Source organism: Acomys minous, assembly GCF_964271855.1.
Source record: "Acomys minous genome assembly, chromosome: 19".
Classification (NCBI taxonomy): domain Eukaryota; kingdom Metazoa; phylum Chordata; class Mammalia; order Rodentia; family Muridae; genus Acomys; species Acomys minous.
In genome coordinates, this window is record NC_140499.1 from 19,733,458 (window position 1) to 19,754,481 (window position 21,024).

A 21,024-nucleotide genomic window follows, 5' to 3' on the forward strand; every position below is an offset into this window, starting at 1 on the left:
ATGAAGTTGGTAGTGTCTTCCTTATAAATTCAAATACCTGAGTTCAAGCCCCAAAACAGATGAGGAAGCTGAGCAGTGGGGGTGGATCTGGGTTGGAGTGCGAGAACAGAGTGGATATGATCAAATCAAAGTGCATTAGGTGACATGCTCAATAAAAATATTAAGAGCAACAACAACAAGCCGGGGCGGGTGGGGGGGGGGTGTGGGGCTTGGGGCATGGTAGCACATGCCTAGAGTCCCAGAACTGGCAAGTTAGAGACAAGCAGAACCCCTGGGTTGCCCAGGCAGTCAGCCAGCCTGGCCTACATTACTGAGTTCCAGGCCAGGGAGTGCTGGTGTTACTGGATCCCTTGGAGCTGGAGCCACAGATCACATAAACCGCCTAATGTGGCTGCTAGGACCCCAACTCCAGTTCTCTGAGAGATGTAAGCACTCTTGACTACTGAGCTGTCTCCATCTCCTTAGTTTGCTTTTTAAAGATGACCTTACTTATAGTCTAGGTTTGACTAAGAGTCATCAAGTAGCACAGGCTGGCCTCAAATTTGAGATCTTCCTGCTTCTAACTCAGAAATGCTGGGATTATAAGCATGTGCCACAATAGCCAGCTCAGTTTACTTTTTGTTTGTTTGTTTGTTTTGGTTTGGTTTGGTTTTTGTTTTTGTTTGGTTTGTTTTTTTGTTCTTGTTCTTGTTTGGTTTGGTTTGGTTTGGTTTGGTTTGGTTTGGTTTTGGTTTTTTGAGACAGGGTTTCTCTGTGTAGCCTTGGTTGTCCTGGACTCACTTTGTAGACCAGGCTGTCCTCAAACTCACATAGATCTGCCTGCCTCTACCTCCTGAGTGCTGGGATTAAAGTTGTGCGCCACCAAGCCCAGCTCAGTTTACTTTTTAAAGCGTAATATAATTTGTAGCCATCTAAATAACTGCCATTAAAAAGTTAGAAAAGTTAGAAACATACAGAGAATAAGTAAACAATACCCAATTGTGATTAAGTGATGCCATATCTATAAAATGAAGTGCAGCATGTCTCTGAAAGCTGCTCTCTAAAAAAAAAAATCCATGATAGGCACCTTGAAGTGCATATACCCATTTACATAGTCATATAATAGGCTGAAAATGCAATCTGACTTCATTAAAATTTTAGCAATTATGACCTCTCTGAAACTGTTATTCACAGTGCATCTATGTATTTTTAATGAATACAAAAATGACTTGGAGCATGAATGTGTGAGCTCACATGCTAAGGTTCAAACCTAGGGTGTCAGGCATTCCAAGATAAAGGCTGTATTTCCAGCCTATGAATTTTTGAGTGTGTCTTTGTGTTATTTTTGAGACTGACTCTCACCGTGGCTGTCCTGGACCTCACAATGTAAATCAGGCCGGCCTTGAACTTGCAGTGATTTTTCTGCCTGAGTCTCCAACATTCTTACTTAACCAGTTTTGGGCTAGGGCTTTACCTCAGTGACAGAGCACTATCCTAGCATGTGCAAAGCCTTGAATCCAATCCTAACACTACAAAGCCAACAGTTAAAATACACATAGATAGGTCTCAGTGTAGCAGAACAGCACTTGCTCAAGACCCTGGGCTTAGTTTCCAGCACACCACAGAAGAGGAAATAGTTAAAGCTGACAAGACCCTGGGCTTAGTCTCCAGCACACCACAGAAGAGGAAATAGATATAGCTGCCAAAAAAAGTTTTTAAGACAAGACTATTGTGTTTTCATCCCTTATAACTGCCTGCATGCAAATTTGGCTGCTAATTTTGGTTTTCTTTAATAATGGGTTTTAGAAATTTAAAGTTTAGAGGTTTTTTTTTTTAATGAAAACTATTTTGAGCTCATAAGTATTGATTCAGGACATCTGAGTTCTGATTTAGCAATGTTATATTTCACCAGATAAACCTTATTAAACACATTACAGTTTTGGGGGTGATGGAGGCAGAGGTAGAAATTAAAGCTCAGCTGGGGCCACAAGGGACAATGAGCTCTAGTTCCTGAGCTTGTCTAAACATCCACCCTTGTGCAGTGTCTGCTAAGAAGAACTACAGCAAAAGGAGATGTGGGAACTGCAATTCACGTGCTCACCTGAGGTTTGGGTCCTAGAACTTTTGAATATAATGTATAGGACATGACATTGCAGGCTGGATAGCCTATTCCAACTAGCACAGACGCTGTCAGGAACTGGGCCAGATAGATCACTGGGGTGTACAGGCACCAGGCTTGTTCAACTGGGCACCCAACTGGCTGTTCACTGTGATCTTCTCTTGGAGAATTCCAAAGATTAATAATAACTTCCCCAAATGTAGCATTAGGGATTGAGCTGTTGTGTAAATCTGTAAAATAAAGTAGGATAAGGTATTGCCCGCTGCTTCTAAAGAATGGAAGGGGCTCATGCTACAGAACTGAAATCACTGTACCTTCCCACTGTACTTTGGGAAACTGGGTTCCCCAGGGTAACAAGATAAAGAAGCCGACCCATATAATCACGAGGCCTCCCAGGAGAATAGCACGCTCGCCAATCCTGTTGAATAGAAACGCTTGTTTTTAAATGAAGTAAAAATTCACAATTCCATTGCCATATGTAATTGTTACAAAGTTCATCGTATTTATCAATCAGTGCAAAGCTAAACTGAATGCCCCACAGAAAGCAACCAGCACCCGTCATGGCAGTGTACACCTGGGGTCTCAGCATCTAGACACAGGGCGGGAAGACTGGGAGGGGGTTCAGACCAGCCTGAGCTACATAGTAAGACCCTGTATTAGGGAGAGAAAAAAAAAGACTATTCTAATAAACTGCTGATTTCAGATCAGGGGGCTGGACTCTAGATAAATATACTTATCTTTTCCTATAAAAAGTAGAGCTTGTCAGTAGCTATTAGGGGAAAGAGACTCAAAACCATTGTGAAGAATAAGCATGCCTATACATGTCTATGCTTGCTTTCAATATTTTAAGAATAAACCATTAAAGCTGTTCACCAGTTAACAACCTATGTTACATATATGATAGGCTGGGGACATATGGCTCAGTGGTAGAATGCTTGCCTAGCCCGCATGATGCTCTGGTTCAATTCCCAGAACCCAGAGAGAAAACTAAACTACGTGACAGAACTCAGTTTACACATGAGTTCTCCCGACACTGGGTTTCTTTAGAGGGGCTGGGAACATCATGGTAAGCATCTGTCTGGCATATTTGAGGCTCTAAGTTCAACTCCCAGCACCACATACACAAAAAGTTACATGGTCAAACAACAACTTTGAGAAATGATTTTACTGTATTTGCCATGGTGATGATATGGTGTTTATAAACTGAAAACCTGATTAGAAGTTCTAAAATATGCATGCCTCTAATCCCAGTGCCTGAAAAATAGAGGCAGGAGGATCAGCAATTCAAGGCTAGCCAAGGTACATGAGACCTGCCTCATAAAAACAAAACACAGAAAATCTATGTAAATTCAGTTTGTTCTTTGAGACATGGTCTCAATATGCAGGGAATCATGGTCCTCTTCTCTCAGCCATCAGTGTAGAGGCTTTGATAACCAGAATTCTCCAAGCTTGAGTCATTCAATCTAGTAAGACAATGCCTTATAAAATGCACTTTTACTAATATACATAACATAATATATAACAATCGATCAGTGTTAAGTTATTTACTTAGAAAGGCATTTTGCTTTACCACAGTGATGCCATAGAATATACAATTATCATGAACTCTCAGTAAAGTCTGCATTGTTTTGCAAACTTTCAAGAACTATAATACAGTCAGTCAGGCATGGGAGTGCATGCTCTTAATCAGGGGACAGAAGCAGGCTGGCCTGTGAATTCTAGGTCTACAAGTCTATAAAGTAAGTTCCAGGCCAGCCAAAGCTACACACCGTCTTAGCAAAAAAAGAAGAAAAAACAAAACAACAAAAAAAGCTATAATACATGAGAAAACCTTGAAATTTATTTTACTAGCACATTCATTTATATTAGCACTGCTTCATGTATCTTTTTTTTTTTTGCAAAACAAAAACAAACAAACAAAAAGATTTAAAATAAATTTGAAAACATATAACTTACCTTTTGGAAAGTAATTTAACTCCCATGAAAACAAGAACTGCCTCAACTCCAAAAGCAGCAAGGATAATTCCATCATAGAGCACAGCCTGCTCCTGGGTCCAGGCATACATGTCCATAGTTAATGGAGTGAGGATTCTAAGAAGAGAAGGACAGACTTATTTAAATAGCACTAGTCACTAAGAATTAAATATAAACATTAAAAATAATACCTTTAAGAATAAACAACCCTTTAAATTTTCGTTTATATAAGGAACACAGTTACATGCAGAAGGCTTGCAAACAGGAGACAACATAAATCAATTATAACTCGACCCTTCCAGCAACGACTCATAGTTATGTAGGGGTTGACACTGATCTTTATTTTTGGTGGAGCTTTGAGCTTTAAGGGTGGGACTGTGTGACTAGCTTCTCTTTGGGGCGTTTCCTCTACAGAGGGACCACTGTTCCCATCAAGAGCCTCTACAAAGGTAAACTTTACATTGACATTTTTTTCAAAATCAGAAATGTATTTCAGTTTTCCTGGAAGTGTACTTTCTAAATGTTTCCTGTCATTATCAAAGTGAGTAAGTTACCAGAAGTTTCACACTAAGGCATTGTTAGTGCCCACTGTTATTATTAGAGCCTAAAGGACTTTTCCCTCCATCCGTACTTTGCCTGTTTCTTTCCCTCCGTACTTTGCCTGTTTCTTTCCCTCCCTATGAACACCTCTGCCAACTCTACTCTTATATTCTACCATCTTCTGTTGGCTGACAACAGAACAATTTATATTTATATACAATTAAATTTTTTATTAAAAAGAATAGTAGTATCTTGACAGGCACAGTTGCACATGCCTGTAATCCCAGCACTCAGAGAGGCAGAGGCAGGCAGAACTCTGTGAGTTCAAGTCCAGCCTGATCTACAAAGTGAGTCCAGGACAACCAAGGCTACACTGCCTCAAAAAATTAAAAAATAAAAAATAAAAGAAAAAAAGAAAGAAAAAAGATAGTATCTTAAACCTTGAAATCAGATAAGCTGATATAAAAAACAAATGCATGGTTTATGAGCTAAACAGTTAACATGTACCCTAGCAATTCCTCCCAGTTACAGAACCCAAGAGCAAGGCCAAAACTTAAGCTGACACGTGCAAGCAGCATCACTCAGCATAGCTGCATGGTGCCAACAAAACTCTCATCAGCAGATGAACGGGCAGCTAAAAGTGGCTGGTACCTTCCATAAGAAATTAGGGCCAGGCGTGGTGGCACACACCTTTAATCCCAGCACTCGGTAGGCAGAGGCAGGCGGATCGCTGTGAGTTCAAAACCAGGCTGGTCTACAAAGCGAGTCCAGGACAGCCAAGATTAAAACAGAGAGACCCTGTCTCAAAAAAAAAAAAAAAAAGTAGGAAAGCCCAATACACCATGACATGAAGAACTATAAAAAACCTCACACTCAGTTAAATGAAGCATGTAACACCAAAAGACTGCATGCCACAACTTATACGAGGCTCCTTACACAGGACCTGGGAGCTGGTAGAAGCCATGGGGAGTAACTGTGAGAGGGTGTACCACTTGACCCCGATGATGGTAAGATTCTCGACATGGTTCACAAAGTTGTGACCATACGGAATGCCATTGTGTTCAACTTTTCAAAAGCAGTTAAAAGGTCTGGAGAGATGGCTCAGAGGGTAAGAGTACTTGCTGCTCTTACAGAGGACCCAGGTTCAAATCCCAGCACCACATGGTGGTTTGTAACTATTTGTGATTCCAGTTTCAGGAGACCCAATCCTCTCTTCTGATTGCATTGGCATCAGGCACACACATGATGCATGAAACACTTATAACATTAAAAAATAAATAAATCTAAAACAAATTTTCCTGTTGTTGTTGTTTTTTAAGACAGAGTTTCTCTGTTGTAGCCTTGGCTGTCCTGGGCTCACTTTGTAGACCAGGCTGACCTCAAACTCAGAGCAATCTGCCTGCCTCTGCCTCTCAAGTGCTGGGATTAAAGGTGTTTACCATCACACCCAGCTAAAAAAATTATTTTAAACTAGCTAAAATACTAGGCCAGATTATACAGGTCTGTAAGCCCAACTACAGGAGGCTGAGACAGGAGGCTGACAAAGTCTGCCTGAGCTACGGAGTGAGTTCAATGCCAGTCTGGACAACTTAGTGAGACGCTGTCTCAAAATGAAAAGTGATCAGCGTGTAGCTCAGCAGTCAAGCGTTGGCCTAGCATGCCAGAGGCCCTACAGTCAATCCCCAGTATTAGGGGAAAGGGTAATGTGGCCAATTTTATGTGTTGTGTGTTTTGTATTAGAAACATTATTTTTGAGCTGGAGAGATGGCTCAGAGGTTAAGAGCACTGACTGCTCTTCCAAAGCTTTTGAGTTCAATTCCCAGCAACCACACAGTGGCTCACAACCATCAATAATGTGATCTGATGCCCTCTTCTGGCCTGCAGGTGTACATGCAGGCAGAGCACAGTATACATAATAATAAATAAATCTTTTTTTTTAAACATATTATTTTCAAGTGGGTGAATAATTTTGAAAATATATACACCAAGCACATCTATATGTATTGACACAAAAATGTTATGGTATATGGAAATAAATCAAGTTGTCAAATGGTAACATTACAGCTTATGAGAGTTTAATACACTCTTTCCCTCCCCACTTGAAAAAACAAAGTGGCTTTTTGGAGGAGTGTGTGTGTGTGTCTGTGTGTGATGCATTTGGAACTGATTTACAGTATCTAGTTTTATATATATACTTTTTTCTCTTGAAAGGGTCATGTGATTTTTTTAAAAGGATAAATGAAACCTACACAGTTGTAAATTTTATAATTTTTGACCAAAGATTAAATATAGCTAATATTGCCAGACTTAGTGTTAATTATATTATGGTACTAAATCTACATATATTTTTATTTAAATTGGCCATGGTAGTACACCCATTTAGTCTCAGGACATAGGAGATAGGGACAGTCAGATCTGAGTTTAACGCCAGTCTAGTCTTTATCAAGAGTTCTAGGAAAGCCAGGATACATATAAAAACTCTGTCTCAAAAAACCAAAACTAAAATAAAAAACAAAACAAAACAAATTTATTTAAGAAAAATGTGCCTTACATAATTTGATTGGTTGGTTGATTGACAGGTTTTGGCTTTTCTAAACAGGGTATTACTGTGGTTTTTACTACATTGTAGTCATGGCTGGCTTCAGACTCAGAAATCCACCTGTCTCTGCCTTCCAAGTGCTGAAATTAGAGGTGTGCACCACCACTGCCTGGCTCTTACTTAAGTTTTTAAAATCCAACTCTGTAAGCATAAGTAAGCACAGATTAGTATGTAATCAGATTTAAATAAAGACAGAATAAAACTTACGTTTCAAAAACTGCAAAGATAAACAAAACCACAAAAAACAGAATATTGGTAGCCACAACAGCAACATGATCAATACTTCCTTCAGGAATCTGAAGTTCATCTGTATTTTCTATAAATAGGAGAAATATGGTATTACCTATATATCTAATTTTTCAAAGCAAAGCAATAGGAAATTCTTGGCTGGGTGTGGTGGCTCACACCTGTAACCCCATCACTCAAGAGGCTAAGGCTGGATGGCCAAAATTTGAGGCCAGCCTGGACTATTAGTGACAAAACAGGAGGGAAGCTGGGAAAAAAGAGAAGGAGGCAGAGGGAAAGAGTCGTAGGGGGAGCAGCCTTCAAATGGTGTTTAAAGTGGCCACTCTTCCAGGGAGTGCATGAGGACCATCAGCTACAGGAATCACTCAGTTGGCTTGTGTTGCTCTCTCTCAGTCCAAAGAGTGCATTTTATAGACTTCATGGAAAACACACTTGCTTAGTTCCATGTACAGATTTTTCTACCTTACCTAAAATTTAAATTTATAATGATTTTATTAAGTAATATCAATAGTTCATCAAACAGTTCCCAGTTCTTTGGTTCATTTCAATGGCTCTTTTTTTTTTTTATTTCAACACTATGTATTATTAGTGTTAGTAAAAATCTTCCTTTTGGGACCAGTGAGATGGCTTAACGGCAAAGGGCACTTGCCTCCAAGTAAGGACCAGAGTTTGGTCCCCTAGATCTATGTGGTGAGAGAAGACTCTCAACATTCAGCATGTCATAAACACAAAATAAACATAATTTTAAATGTTTAGTTTTATTTCCTGTCATTAAAAAGGTAATGTGAGATTTGTGGGGAGGAGGTCAGTAAGCAGGGCAGCAGGCAGACCAGAACTAGGTGGGAATGAGGCTGGTCAGTACGTGTGTAAATGTATGAAACTGTCTAAGGAAATATTAATTGAAAGTTATGTTAATGCTAAGGTCGGTGACATAGCTATCCCTGTACACAGGAAGCTTAGGCAGTAGAATCATGATTTGAAGGCCAGCCTAAGCTATAACAAGACCTATCTCAAAAATAAAATGACTTGTATCTTTGCATGGCAATGTCTTTAGACTCTCACCTTGAACTAATCAGTTACATGACGTACTCAGTACAGAGCATTCCTGACATAACTTCAGTTATATGCACGGCCATATACATCAACTCACACCCATCCCTCATGTTGTTATTCAGCATGAAGGTCATAAGTAACACAAGAACGGACATGTTTACTCACTCACTCTCTCTCTCTCTCTCTCTCTCTCTCTCTCTCTCTCTCTCTCTCTCTCTCTGTGTGTGTGTGTGTGTGTGTGTGTGTGTGTGTGTGTGTGTGTGTGTAGGGGAGAAGCAGGTATGGCTTTCCCTGGCATAGAACATTTGTGTAAGTTCAGGAGAAAGGTGGTTTAGAAATGGTCCGTAGTGGCTTCTGACTTGGCTCTGCAGTCCAGCAAGAGTACTGGCCCCCTCCATCCGATCTGTTCACAGAAGCAGGCCATAGCTCTTCTGAGCCTTGTACTGTCTGGGATGTACTCTTCTAATTCTTAGTTACTACCCAGAGCCTGTCTTGACCCCTTTGAGTCAAATGCAAATGCTGCCCCAAGTCAGACTGAAAATTCCAACATATATGGTTAGTTCCCTGCAGCTTCTACTCAGCACTGGTTGCTGAAAGGGAACTCAGAATGCATCCCAGGCTGAGGAAGGTGACTATGTGCCCTGATTACAAGAATTTTAAGGAAAGACAACTTTGATATATTGATCCAATTTTTAAATTAAATTGATTTATTGATTCACTTTTATGTGTATTAGTGTTTTGCCAGCATATATATATATACAGTGCTTGCAGAGATTAGGAGATGGCTTCAGATACTCTGGAACTGAACTGAAGTTACAGAACATTTTGAGCCACCATGTGGGTGCTGGGAACTAAACCCAGGTCCCTGTAATAGTAATAAGTGCTCTTAATTTCTGAGCCATCACTCCACCCACCCCCAATTTTATGTAATTAGAAATTACAATCTACTCAAGGAAAAAAAAGTCTTTAAACTTGACTATCTTTAAATTTTTAAAAATCATATAAGTTTTTACCAAATGGATTTTATCAAGATATTTATTGAACTATAAAATTATTTTATGTGAAAGTATTTAGTAAAATTTCACTTTAGTTTTGTAAAATTTAATTTAGTTTATAATCTTGTAAAGTCACCGAACAAGTGTCAGTTTGCATTCTTTCATATGGTTAGAGGCCACAACCAGTAACTAAGTAACTATTTACTAAGGAAAATATTCCTACTTAACAGATTGGGAACTTATAAATAAGCCAGAAGCAGATTTAAAGGACTGGGCTGTGAAGATTGGTAAAGTGTCTGTTATGCAGGCATTGCGAGCTGAGTTCTGGTCTCCAGCGTCCACAGCACTCAGGTGTGGTGGTGCTAACCACTTCACTCAGCACTGGGGACAGAGACGGGTGGATTTTTGGGGTTCACCATCCAACCATTCTCTCCAAAATGGAAAGCTCCAGGTCAGTAAGAAACTGTCTCAGAAAGTAAGGTGGAGAGCACATGGGGGGGGGGGCGGGGAACACACATCTGATTGTGCAGACCCACATGGGAACGTGCCCCTGCACATATGCATATCCCACACACCAGCAAATAATTTGTAAGATGAAAATACACATTTATAAAATAATAGAATGGCTACTTAAGTAATTAAGGTACACAGAATTGCTGGAAGCCAGGTGTAATACAACTGTGACCCCAGTGCTTATGAGACTGAGGCAGAAGGATCTCAAGTTGTAGGGCAGCCTTGCTCTCAAACATGTCATTTTCAAGGTCAGCCTGAGCTACATGCTGAGACACTGTTCCAAAACAACAACAAAAACTCTTTGAGACAGAAAAGGCTCCCTGTACATTGGTTACAAGGACCAATGCAAAAAGTGCAAGGATTTTAGGATAAATGATCTTTAGCTATGGCTTTAGTATTGCCATTCATAAATACCACATAACAGATAGGTATAGGTTTGTTTAAGGAAATTAACGTAGACTTCTTTCACCTTTGAAAAGATTCCCCAGTCACCCACTGTATGGTGTTTGGGGGCAAAAGCCATGTGAATATCAACCAAATAGAATCAGGATACTCAGGTGGTGCAACACAGGCGGACAGTACCTTCTTGACAATTCACATTCTTACACTGCCGTCCCAGGTCATCCACGCGATGCTCTCTTAAAAAGAATAGCACACATATTAACAAGACCTTAATTCAGAAGCAGTTTGCTTATTATTAGCACCCTATCTTTCCCACAGTCAGATAGTTTTTCTTATTGGCTTCTGAGAAATAAAATTATAAATGAATTACTAAAAAAAAAAAAACAGTAAATATATCTTTTTTTGTTAGTACTAGACATGAAGCAGAGCCTTATACATGTTAGATAAGAAAGCCCCAAAGCCTCGAACTGTGTACCTCCAGTGTGACCTCACTGAGAAAAGGCCCAGCACTGTTGCCCAGGCTGTCAAACACCTGGGGTCAAGCAATCTTCCCACATCACTCTCCTGACCAGGAAGACTACAGATCATCATATAATACTTTTTCAAAATTTACTTAGAAGTATACATGACTTGCCTTAGTACATATTTGAAGTTGTCAATGTTTTAAAAATTAGCCATAAGTGGTTTGGACATTTTGAATGAAGCACTCTTTAAAAAAAAAAATTCAACATAACAATGCTAGGTTGGGGTTGGGGGGCAAAGGGGGACCTTCACATCTTTAATCCCAGCACTTGGGAGGCAGAGGCAGGTGGATCATTGTGAGTTCGAGGCCAGCCTGGTATACAAAGTGAGTTCTAGAACAGCCAAGGTTATACAGAGAAACCCTGCCTCAAAAAAACAAAAAACAAAAAACAAAAAACAAAATAAACAACAACAACAAAAACAGGTCTAGGTTTGGAGGCACACACCTATAATACCACACTTCAGAAGCTAAGGCAAAAAGAACCTGAGTTCTCAAGCAGCCTTGGCTATACAGTAAGACTTTTACTAAAAACTAAAGTAAAAACAAGAAATACTAAGTAATTATACTAGTTTTAGAAAATGAAATACTATTTCAATACCTAGAAACTTATTAAATCAAGACCATATCTTCCTAATGTATGTTCATTCCTAATCTCTCTTACTACAGCAGCTGCCAGTAGAGCACGCTTTAGCTGAGCCATCCCAGACAGCTGACCAGGCCTCACAGCTCAGGCTTATGGTCTCAGCTAGCTGGAGGCTAAGGCAGAAGATTGCAAATTAAAGGCCTTCTGGTGCTCAGAGCACTTAAGCAACTTATCAGAACCCTACATTAAAATAAAAAGTAAAAAAATTTAAAGGCTAGAGAGGGGCTTCAGCAGCTAAGAGCACTTGCTGCTCTTGCAGAGGACCCAGGTTCGGTTCCTGAAAGCCATTTGTGTAATGGTCGTTCCAGAGGACCCAATTCTCCGTCCTGGTTCCTGAAGGCACTGCATGCATACAGATATATATACATGTAGGCAAACACTTAAAAACATAAAAATAAATCTCTATAAAGGCTGCTATGGCCTGGAGGATACAGAGTCGTGGTAAAGGGCTTGCTTAGCATGTACAAGGGCCAGTACTACACACACAAAAAGACTGAGAATAATTTTCCTTCAATAATAACAAGGTTAGTTAAAATTTAGAATCTACAAACATATCTTATCATTTCTATGAAGTTACCTTAATATAACAAGAACCAGAATAATGTTTAGAACTCCCAGGAAGGCTCCAAGTAAAACTGGTGCTGTGTACATGTTGATCTGCAGCTTGATGGTGTCCCATGTCACACCCTCTTCTCCAATGAGTGCAAAGCAAGTCTGAAAAACTAATAAAGTACTATGTGAACAGTAAGTTTTGATATGGGAGGCAGAAGCTAAAAACTGTAAAGATGCTTACCATAGAACTGCTACGGTCTGTGTGGAGCTGCCATGTGTGTTAAGGGATCTCAAGTGGAGGGAGAAAACTAGCTCTTGGTTGGTAGAAACAATTTATTCTTTTCTTAAATAAACTACAAACATATATATGTATATATTTATATGTATATATGTTAGGATATGTGAGAGATGTGTGGCATTAATATTCATGCAGGATGGAATAAATAGGAAAACCATCTAAGAAGGCTCTTTAGGGAGACAGTACGAGAAAGATAACACACAGATGTGTACATTATATAACTCAATCAACTCAGTATCATCTCTTCTTGATCTTTCAGTTTTTTATTAGCATATACTAATTTATTATTTTCTTTTTTAATTTGTTTTTATTTTATGTTCATTGGTGTTTGGCTTGCATGTATGTCTATGTGAAGGTGTCAGATCTTGGACTTATAGACAGTTGTGAGCTGCCATGTGGGTGCTGGGAATTGAACTCAGGTCTTTTGGAAGAGCAGTCAGTGCTCTGAACCGCTGAGCCATCTCTCCTGCCCTATTATCTTTTCATAGATCTATAATGTGTTACCATATTTACCACATGTTTAGGGTCATTTTTTGTTGGGGGAAGGAGGAATGCTAGGGACTGAGGCGTTAGGCATGCTAAGCATCTACCCTACCACTGAGCTACACTCTAACCCTTAGTATCTACTTTTCTAAAAAATAAAAAAAAAGCTACTCTGTATAAAAGTTAAGCTACACAATTTATTCAATATATAAATTTAAATTTTTTAATTATATTGATTTGTGTTAGTGTATGCATGTGGGGCTGGAGGGCTTGCACCTGCCAGGATGCACCTATGAAAGTCAGAGAACAACATTCCAGAGTCTGATGTGTCCCTCCACAATGCAGTCTCCAGGGTGCAAACTCAGGCCACCAGGTTTGGCAGCCAGCATAAAAGTAAGACCTACTGAGCAATCTTATTGTCTCAATTAATTAGAACTTTAATCAACTTCATTACAAGACAGAAAGCATAACATTTTCAAATGAACCATTTTGAATATGACTGTGTATATGGTCCTTAAATTTTACATATTTAGTATTACTTAATATTAAATCAGTGGTGAAACTTGGATGGAATAGTCCTAGTTTTCAGTTCTGGTTGAGATGATTTCCCATAGGCCCTATTAGTAACTGGGATCAAAGGCAACTGAGGACAAAAGATGCTGTCCTTACACAAATACTTGGTATAAAGCACCCACAAAAACATCAGTTCTGAGGCCCACACTTCCCACTTAGTTTATTAATTCTGGGAAGACTCTCTATATCATGGGATAGATCCTCATCTGTAAAATGAGGCAAACAACACTTAACTAAGAGCTCTGCTATCAAGGCAAATACGAATATATTAAAAACACTACTGTCAGGGACTGGAGAGATGTCTCAGTGGTTAAGAGGACTGACTATTCTTCCAGAGGACCAGGGTTCAAGTCCCAGTACCCACACGACAGCTCACAACTGTCTATAACTCCAGTTCTAGGGGATCTGGCACCCTCACACAAACATACATGCAGGGGGGAAAAAAACAAAGATATTAATGTCCCTCCATGCTAAGGCTATAGCTCAGTGGTATAGTACTTGCCTAGCATGCTTAAAACCTTGGGTTCAGTCACAATCACACACACACACACACACACACACACACACACACACACACACAAATACAGCAGTTTGGGGAGATTGGTGCTTTATCTTTTCACAACTATGATGATTTTTAGTTGACATACAAAATGTTTCATTATGATACTTCTATGCATATTTATCACTATACTTTGCTTATGTTAACGCATCTTACTTCCTTGGCTCCCTCTCTCCTTTTTAAAGTTTCTCTCCTTTTCCCTTTAGCCAGAAAGTCTCGCACATGGACTACATTTAAATTTGAACCTCAGAGGTTACCCCTATTCAAATTTAAGTAGTCGAGTAAAGACCACCTACCTGGACCCAGAATAAATCCCAATGCTTGACATGTGCTTGTATTGGCCATGGCGCTTGTTCTTTCCTGAAGAGAAGTGGCACCAGCAATGTACGATCTGACAACAGCCACATTTCCTAAAGAGACAGTGCCCAGAGTAAAGGAGTCACTCTTCAGCTCTAACACTCACCTCACCAGACTCTACACAGAGCAAGAAATACTAGTGAATGACAGGGTCCCTTCTTTCACTATGCCACCACACAAAGTGTGTAAGAACACAGTATTGTCACTGATAAAGAAACAGTGCAGCTAGGCAAGGGGTGGGTGCACACCTGTAATCTCAGCAACTGGGAGACAGAGGCCAGCCTGGGCCACATAATGTCCTAGGCCAGCCGAAGGTATATAGTGAGAGTCTGTCTCAAAACCAACCACCAGCAGCAAGACAAGAATCCAAATAAAACAAGCCCACCCACAGGAGTAAAAAATACAGTTTTAGATAAAGTGTATAATGCCAAATTTTTCTTATCAAATAATAGTCAGCTGTGTTAACAGAGTGTTACCTTATAAGGAAATGCATCACAAACTGCATGCATAAATATGTAATGCAGAAGTAGAAAAGGTCCACTAAGAATTTAACTAACATATTTTTGGCTCGAGAGAGCATTCATATTGCTCTCTTGTAGTCCCCTGAGTTCTGTTCCTAGCACCCACATCAGACAGCTCAGAAGCACCTGTAACTCAAGTCCCATCTACTGGCCTCTAAGGACACTGCTCTCACTTGCAGACACATACATATACATAATAAAAATAAAAGGTTTTACAAATCTATTAGGTACTGGTTTTGTAGTAGAGACTCCTAGGGCCACAGAACACTTAAAAATATCATTTACTGCTTCTAACACAAAAAGGCTTACTATAATTGGTGAAAAAGATGGAACCAGTACAATAGGGCACGCAAAGAATCCATTCAAGAAGCCTGAGAGGGCTCCACACTGGAAATAGCACTCAACGTGCACCCTGAGGGTGAAGACTAGCAGAAACAAAGGCGGTGTGTAGCAGGAGGACCGTGAACAAAGGCAGGATGGTAAAAGGCACGTGCCTCTTCTTAAGATGAGTTTGCTGCACTCTGGGATGTGAGACTGAGAAGGGATGACACAGAAACATGACTAGAACAGGAGGGAAAATGTGGCCTAACACACACAAACACACATGCACACACACACACACACACACACACACACACACACACACACAATTACCTGCTCCAAATCCCACCAGTCCACGAGCAACCAACATGTAGTATTTATTATGAGCAGCTGGCACGTGGACATATGCGTATAGGCAGTTGGCTGCCACCGATATGAAGATGGAGACGATAAGAGGTTCTTTTCTTGGCCTATAATTAGACCATAAGCCAAATAGAGGTGAAGATACCATTTGGCCAAGACTATATGAAGCAATAACCCAGCCCAAAAAACTTGCATCAGCTGTTTGATCAATCTGCAGAGAGAAGTAAATGCTTTAAGAGTCATTACACAACGGCAGTCTTCGGCTTCTGGCAGCCATAACCATTCCAAGACAGACTTCTGCATGCATGTAAGTGTTCAGACACTGGGAACTAAGTACCTGGGAACATGGCTGCTAGGTCAGTTAGTAAAACTATGTTTAGATTTGTGACAAATATGCAGGTTGTGTTCCAGAGCATCTGCATTCCTACCAGAACTTCCGTGGGCTAGTATTTCTGTGGAGGGCTCCTGAACATGTAACAATCATGGGGACCTTCATCATTGTACATCTGACATCATACTACAAGACGGCAAGTACTGAGGATACAGAGATGAAGTGGAGCCATCCCTCAGTGTCCTCAGAATTGACTGCAGGACGCCCGAGGACACCAGAATGAGTGCACACGCACGAGCCCTTCATATAGAATGTGTTTGCATACCAACTACACATACCTTCTACAGGTGTGAGTCATCTCTGACCACTTACAATGCGCACTACTAGGTCTGTAAAGAAAGCTGTTATACAGTACAGTTTAGGAGGTAATAAAAAAGCAGTACAGGTGATTAAAAAAAAATAGTTCTACAATATAGTTCAACTCAAGGATAAGGAGAACCAACTATACACAGAAAACCTGGCCCAAACTAGGTAACGACAATCAGAAAAGGCTTTCTGAAGATGTGAGAGGGGCAGAGGCTTGACGGGTGATTACAAGGTGAAAGGAGGAAGGGAAGGAGAGACGAAGCAAAGCCCAGGAAGGAAGGAGAGGAGAGGAGCTAGAAAGGAGCTAAGATGATTGTGTGCAGCCTGCAGAGCCTGGGTCCCTGAAGTCTGTATGTCAAACACACTGTGTCTGCTTATCTGCTATAGACCAAAGCCTAACACACACGGACCCTTGGAAAATCAGTAAGCAAGGGGTGAGCTAATAAAGATACAGAGAACTTAAGACTGAGTAATCAGAGTAGGACAAAAACTGGCACAAAGTGAGGAGTTCCAGGTGTAAGGGAGGACAGTGCAGGCCCTGGTCTAGGTAACGTACCTAGAGCTCATGAGGCCCGGAAGGACCGTGAAGGACAAAAGTGAACTGAACACAGACTGTTTTTTGTCACTGTTTTAGGACAGAGAAGCTTAACAACTACATAGTGTTGGCATTGTCCTAGGCATCATATGTAATCTAGAGATGGTTATAACATACAGAGAAATGTGCACATGTTATATGCAAATACCATATCAATGTATGTAATGGATTTGGCACACTTTGGGGGGACCTGAAAAAACAATCTCCCATGAATATCAAGAGACAGCCATAATGCCTATCCTTTTCACAAAGTTTTCCTGAAAATTCAAATTAATTCCACAGGAAAATCAGAAATTACTCCTTAAAGATATCATCTGTACATTTTGAGAGCTCACTTTGTCTTCTTGAGCTCCTTTTCACTGGGGAGGTTGTGACAAGATGTGAGTATGGCTGAATAAGGAGGCAGCCCCGCCTTCACCCTGTCAGCCATGCTCCAGGCAGAAGTCCAGTTCTTGGCCCAGCACCCTTTCTGTTCTAAGTGGTGTTGTTTGTACAGTAGAGCATATGACTGACTTACGCCTCTTTTGAGGAACTATTATTTTACGTTATTCTGGAACAAATCAAATAACAGAATACTAAAGACACTCTTTAGATAAAGCTCAACCACATGTGAGTTACTACTACTATTACTTCAAAGAACAGAACTGAAATGCACAAACCTTTTGAAGATATGGCCAGATTGACATTATCACAATTGAAAAACCTGCAAAGAGGCAGACACATTTACTTGCATTATAATAATGTAATCACCATTACAGGCATAGTTTTTGGAAAGGTAGCAAAGATTTTAAAAATAAACTAGAAACAATAAGGTAATTTTAGTCTAAGAGAGATTACTGAAAGCTTCCGCACTGTTTGACAGAGCAATTCACTGCAAGGAAGATGAGGAGGAGGGAACACCATCTCAAGGAGAGTATATGACCTCAGATACTTAAAGATGGCCACATTTTAAAGGCAAATTCCTGATTTCAGATAGGCTTTCCCACTTGAAAACTAAAATGGAAACTCTTGTCCTGTTTGTCATTGTTATCATTTTTGTTTGTTTTGTTTTCTGTGGTGATGGGGATCAAACCCGGGCCTCATGAGCTCTAGGTACGTTACCCAGCCACACCCCAGGCCTATTTGTCCTTCCTCAATGGTAAGCAAATTCAGCCAGAAATTATGAAAGGCTACTCCTAAATGTTTAGCTTTTTTTGCTGGGTGTAGTGGCCCATCTTTGTAATCTCAGCACTCAGGAGGTTGAGACAGGGGGATCAAGAATTTCAAACCAACTTGAGACACTGCTTTACATAAAGAAATAATTTAATGAGATATGATTCATTAGTCACATGGCTTGCCCCTTTACACTACACAATTCATGTAGAGAGATAGGAGAGGGCAACAGGAGGGTAGCTGTACTCAAAGTGCACTACATAGGGCTGGAAAGATGGTTCGGTCTGTACAGGGCTTGCCACACAAGCATGGAAACCCTGGTTTGGACCCCCACTGTTACCTAAAAGCTGGGCACAGAGGCCATCGTCCATACCCTAGTGCTGAGAGTGAGGGTAGAGTCAGGAGGGGCTGCCTTCTTTCACACACTACCTTAAGACTCATGCATCTGGTAGCATCTATTAGTTAAGTACTTCTTTCTTTTACAAAGTCTATTTGCTTGGGGTAGAAGAATGGCCCAGTGGTTAAGAGTATTTGTTCTTCCAGAGGACCTGAATGCAGTTTCCAGCACCCATACAGTGGCTCACGGCCATTTGTAACTCTGGATCCCAAGTTCCAAGGGATGCAACAGCTTCTTCTGAGTGCCTCACATATACCCACAGGCAGGCAAAACACTCACACATAAAAATAAATGCCAAAAAACCCCTAGGTCTATCTTTTTGAGATAGGGTCTCGCTATGTAGCCTTGGCTGCTAAAGTCAATTTTCTTGTTTTAATTTCATTATTACTATGTGTGAGAGTGACACTTGCATGTGTATGACTGCAGGCACACATGTGGAGGGCAGAGGAAAACCTGCAGAACCCACAGTTTCCAGAGACTGAACTTGGTCACCAAGCTTGCATGGTAAGTAAGTGCTTTTGTCCACTGAGTCATGTTGATGTCCCTAACATCTGTTTTGAATGTAACAGATTTTATTTCTAGCTTCATCTTTATGTTTTAGTTTTACTTTGTGATTTTTCCTTTTTCTTTCTATTTTTTTTTTGTGGGGGTGCACTGTTGGGAACCCAGGACCCTGGCCATGGTAGGGCCAGGCCACTGAGTACATCCAGCTCTCTACGTACTTGGAATTGAATTGATGCTGATGAATAAAGAAGTTAGAGAGCCACTTCTTCCTTCGGCAGACCTGGTGGCCCACACCTGTAATCTAGCACTTAAAAGGCTGAAGAAGGAGGATACACAGAGTAGGACACACAGTGAAACTGTCTCAAACCCTCTCCCACCCAGAGCATAAAAAAGTACACTTTACCATAAAGAAAGCTACATCAAGTACAGTGGTTAACATTTCAATTAACATCTCAAGTAGCTTTTTGTTATTAAACTTGAAATTGTTTCTCAGATGGCTGAATAATAAAAACTAAGTGTTTTAAAGGAAGAAAAAAAAAACAGCCCAGTATGTAATCCCAGCACTAAGGAAGCTGAGACAACAGAACCCTGAGTTCAAGGCTAGCCTGGGCTTCATAGTGAGGCCTTTTCTAAATAGATAAACTAGGCATGCCTTTAATCTCGGCACTTGGGAAGTAGAGGCAGGCAGATCTCTGAGGCTAGCCTAGTCTACAGAGAAAATTCCAGGACAACCAGGGCTATTTAAAAAACAAACAAACAAACCCTGTCTCAAAAACAACAACAAATAGATAAGTAACTAATCTTAAAATTGCCACAAAGCTGAAGCATCTAGTCTGACCTGTAGAACTGTGTAATTGCCAGCACTTACCCACACTGCTGAGGAACATAGTGAGGTAGAGAACCCTAACAGATCTCCATCTGCTCCTGTAATGTTCTTGGGTTTCTATCACGCATTCTCTAGGTGGAAAGAAGAAAAAGGTTAACAGAGTTGAGTGTCCCTAATCTCAAAACATCAAACCCAAACTGTCACAGTAACTGAGTGTGGAGATTCTATCATCTGACTTCATGCATCAAATTACAACAAAACCGCACACGCAGGAAGATACTCTGTACCATCTCCTCCAAAGACCCAAGAACTAGAAAATCCCAAGCACTTCAGATAATGCACAAAGGCTGGGCCTTCTGGTCATTAGGAGCAGTATATATGCATCAGTAATTTTACTTTGTCTTCTCTAAAGATAGCAAAGTTATGGGCTGGGCAGTGGTGACACATATCTTTAATCTCAGTACTCAGGAGTCCGAGGCAGGTGGTTCTCTCAGTTTAAGGCCAGCCTAGTCTACAGAGAGAGTTCTAGGACAGCCAAGGCTACATAGAGAAACTCTGTCTCAAAAAACAAAACAAAAAAAAATATGAAAGTTATATAACAGGCAAATTATTGATATTGGCTCTGGTGACACTAATTCACCTTTGAAAAAGCATTTTAAATAACACTGGATTGTAGGATGGTATTAATGCACCATTGTATATAGACATTTGGATGATACAAGATCCCTTTAAAAAGTAAAACATTTTTCAAAGTGATTACTGTACTATACTTTTTCAAGTTTTCATGTTTATGTGGTGCGCATGTGTAGATGGAGGCCTGGAGGCAGATGTTGCTGGTCTGGCTAGCCAGTTGCTCTGGGAATCCATCTCTGACTTCTGATGCTGAATTATAGTTGGGCCATCATAACCACGTGGCACTTACATGAGTTTCTGGGGATCCAAACTCTAGACCTCAGTTGGGAAATAGTGGTGCGCGCCTTTATTCCCAGCACTTGGGAGACAGAGGCAGGCAGATTTCTGTAAGTTCAAGGCCAGCCTGTTCTACAAAGAGATTCCAGGACAGCCAGAGCTACTACAGAGAAACCTGTCTCGAAATAAACAAACACAAACAAACAAACAAAAACTCTAGTCCTCTTGCTTGCTGCGTAAGCATTGTAACCACTGAGCTGTTTCTAATTTTCTACTGCTGAGTGCAAAAGAAATTTGTTAATTTAACAGGATTAGTAAATAAACTTTCTTA

General features: G+C 40.4%; 1 protein-coding gene across 2 annotated transcripts in view; it reads right to left on the minus strand.

The window, feature by feature from the left end:
- MFSD8 (major facilitator superfamily domain containing 8) overlaps nt 1–21,024 on the minus strand; it is a 29,638-nt gene that overhangs the window by 2,942 nt on the left and 5,672 nt on the right. Inside the window, exons 2-11 of one of the 2 annotated variants that reach the window (XM_084768508.1) lie at nt 19,827–19,915; nt 17,565–17,608; nt 15,584–15,824; nt 14,348–14,461; nt 12,164–12,308; nt 10,601–10,656; nt 7,419–7,527; nt 4,055–4,189; nt 2,413–2,516; nt 2,081–2,328 (exon numbers count right to left, since the gene is read on the minus strand). In XM_084768508.1, coding sequence (XP_084624634.1) covers nt 2,081–2,328; nt 2,413–2,516; nt 4,055–4,189; nt 7,419–7,527; nt 10,601–10,656; nt 12,164–12,308; nt 14,348–14,461; nt 15,584–15,824; nt 17,565–17,608; nt 19,827–19,915 — 1,285 coding nt within the window. The remainder of the gene's footprint in view (nt 1–2,080; nt 2,329–2,412; nt 2,517–4,054; nt 4,190–7,418; nt 7,528–10,600; nt 10,657–12,163; nt 12,309–14,347; nt 14,462–15,583; nt 15,825–17,564; nt 17,609–19,826; nt 19,916–21,024) is intronic. The other variant, XM_084768509.1, reaches the window with a different exon arrangement.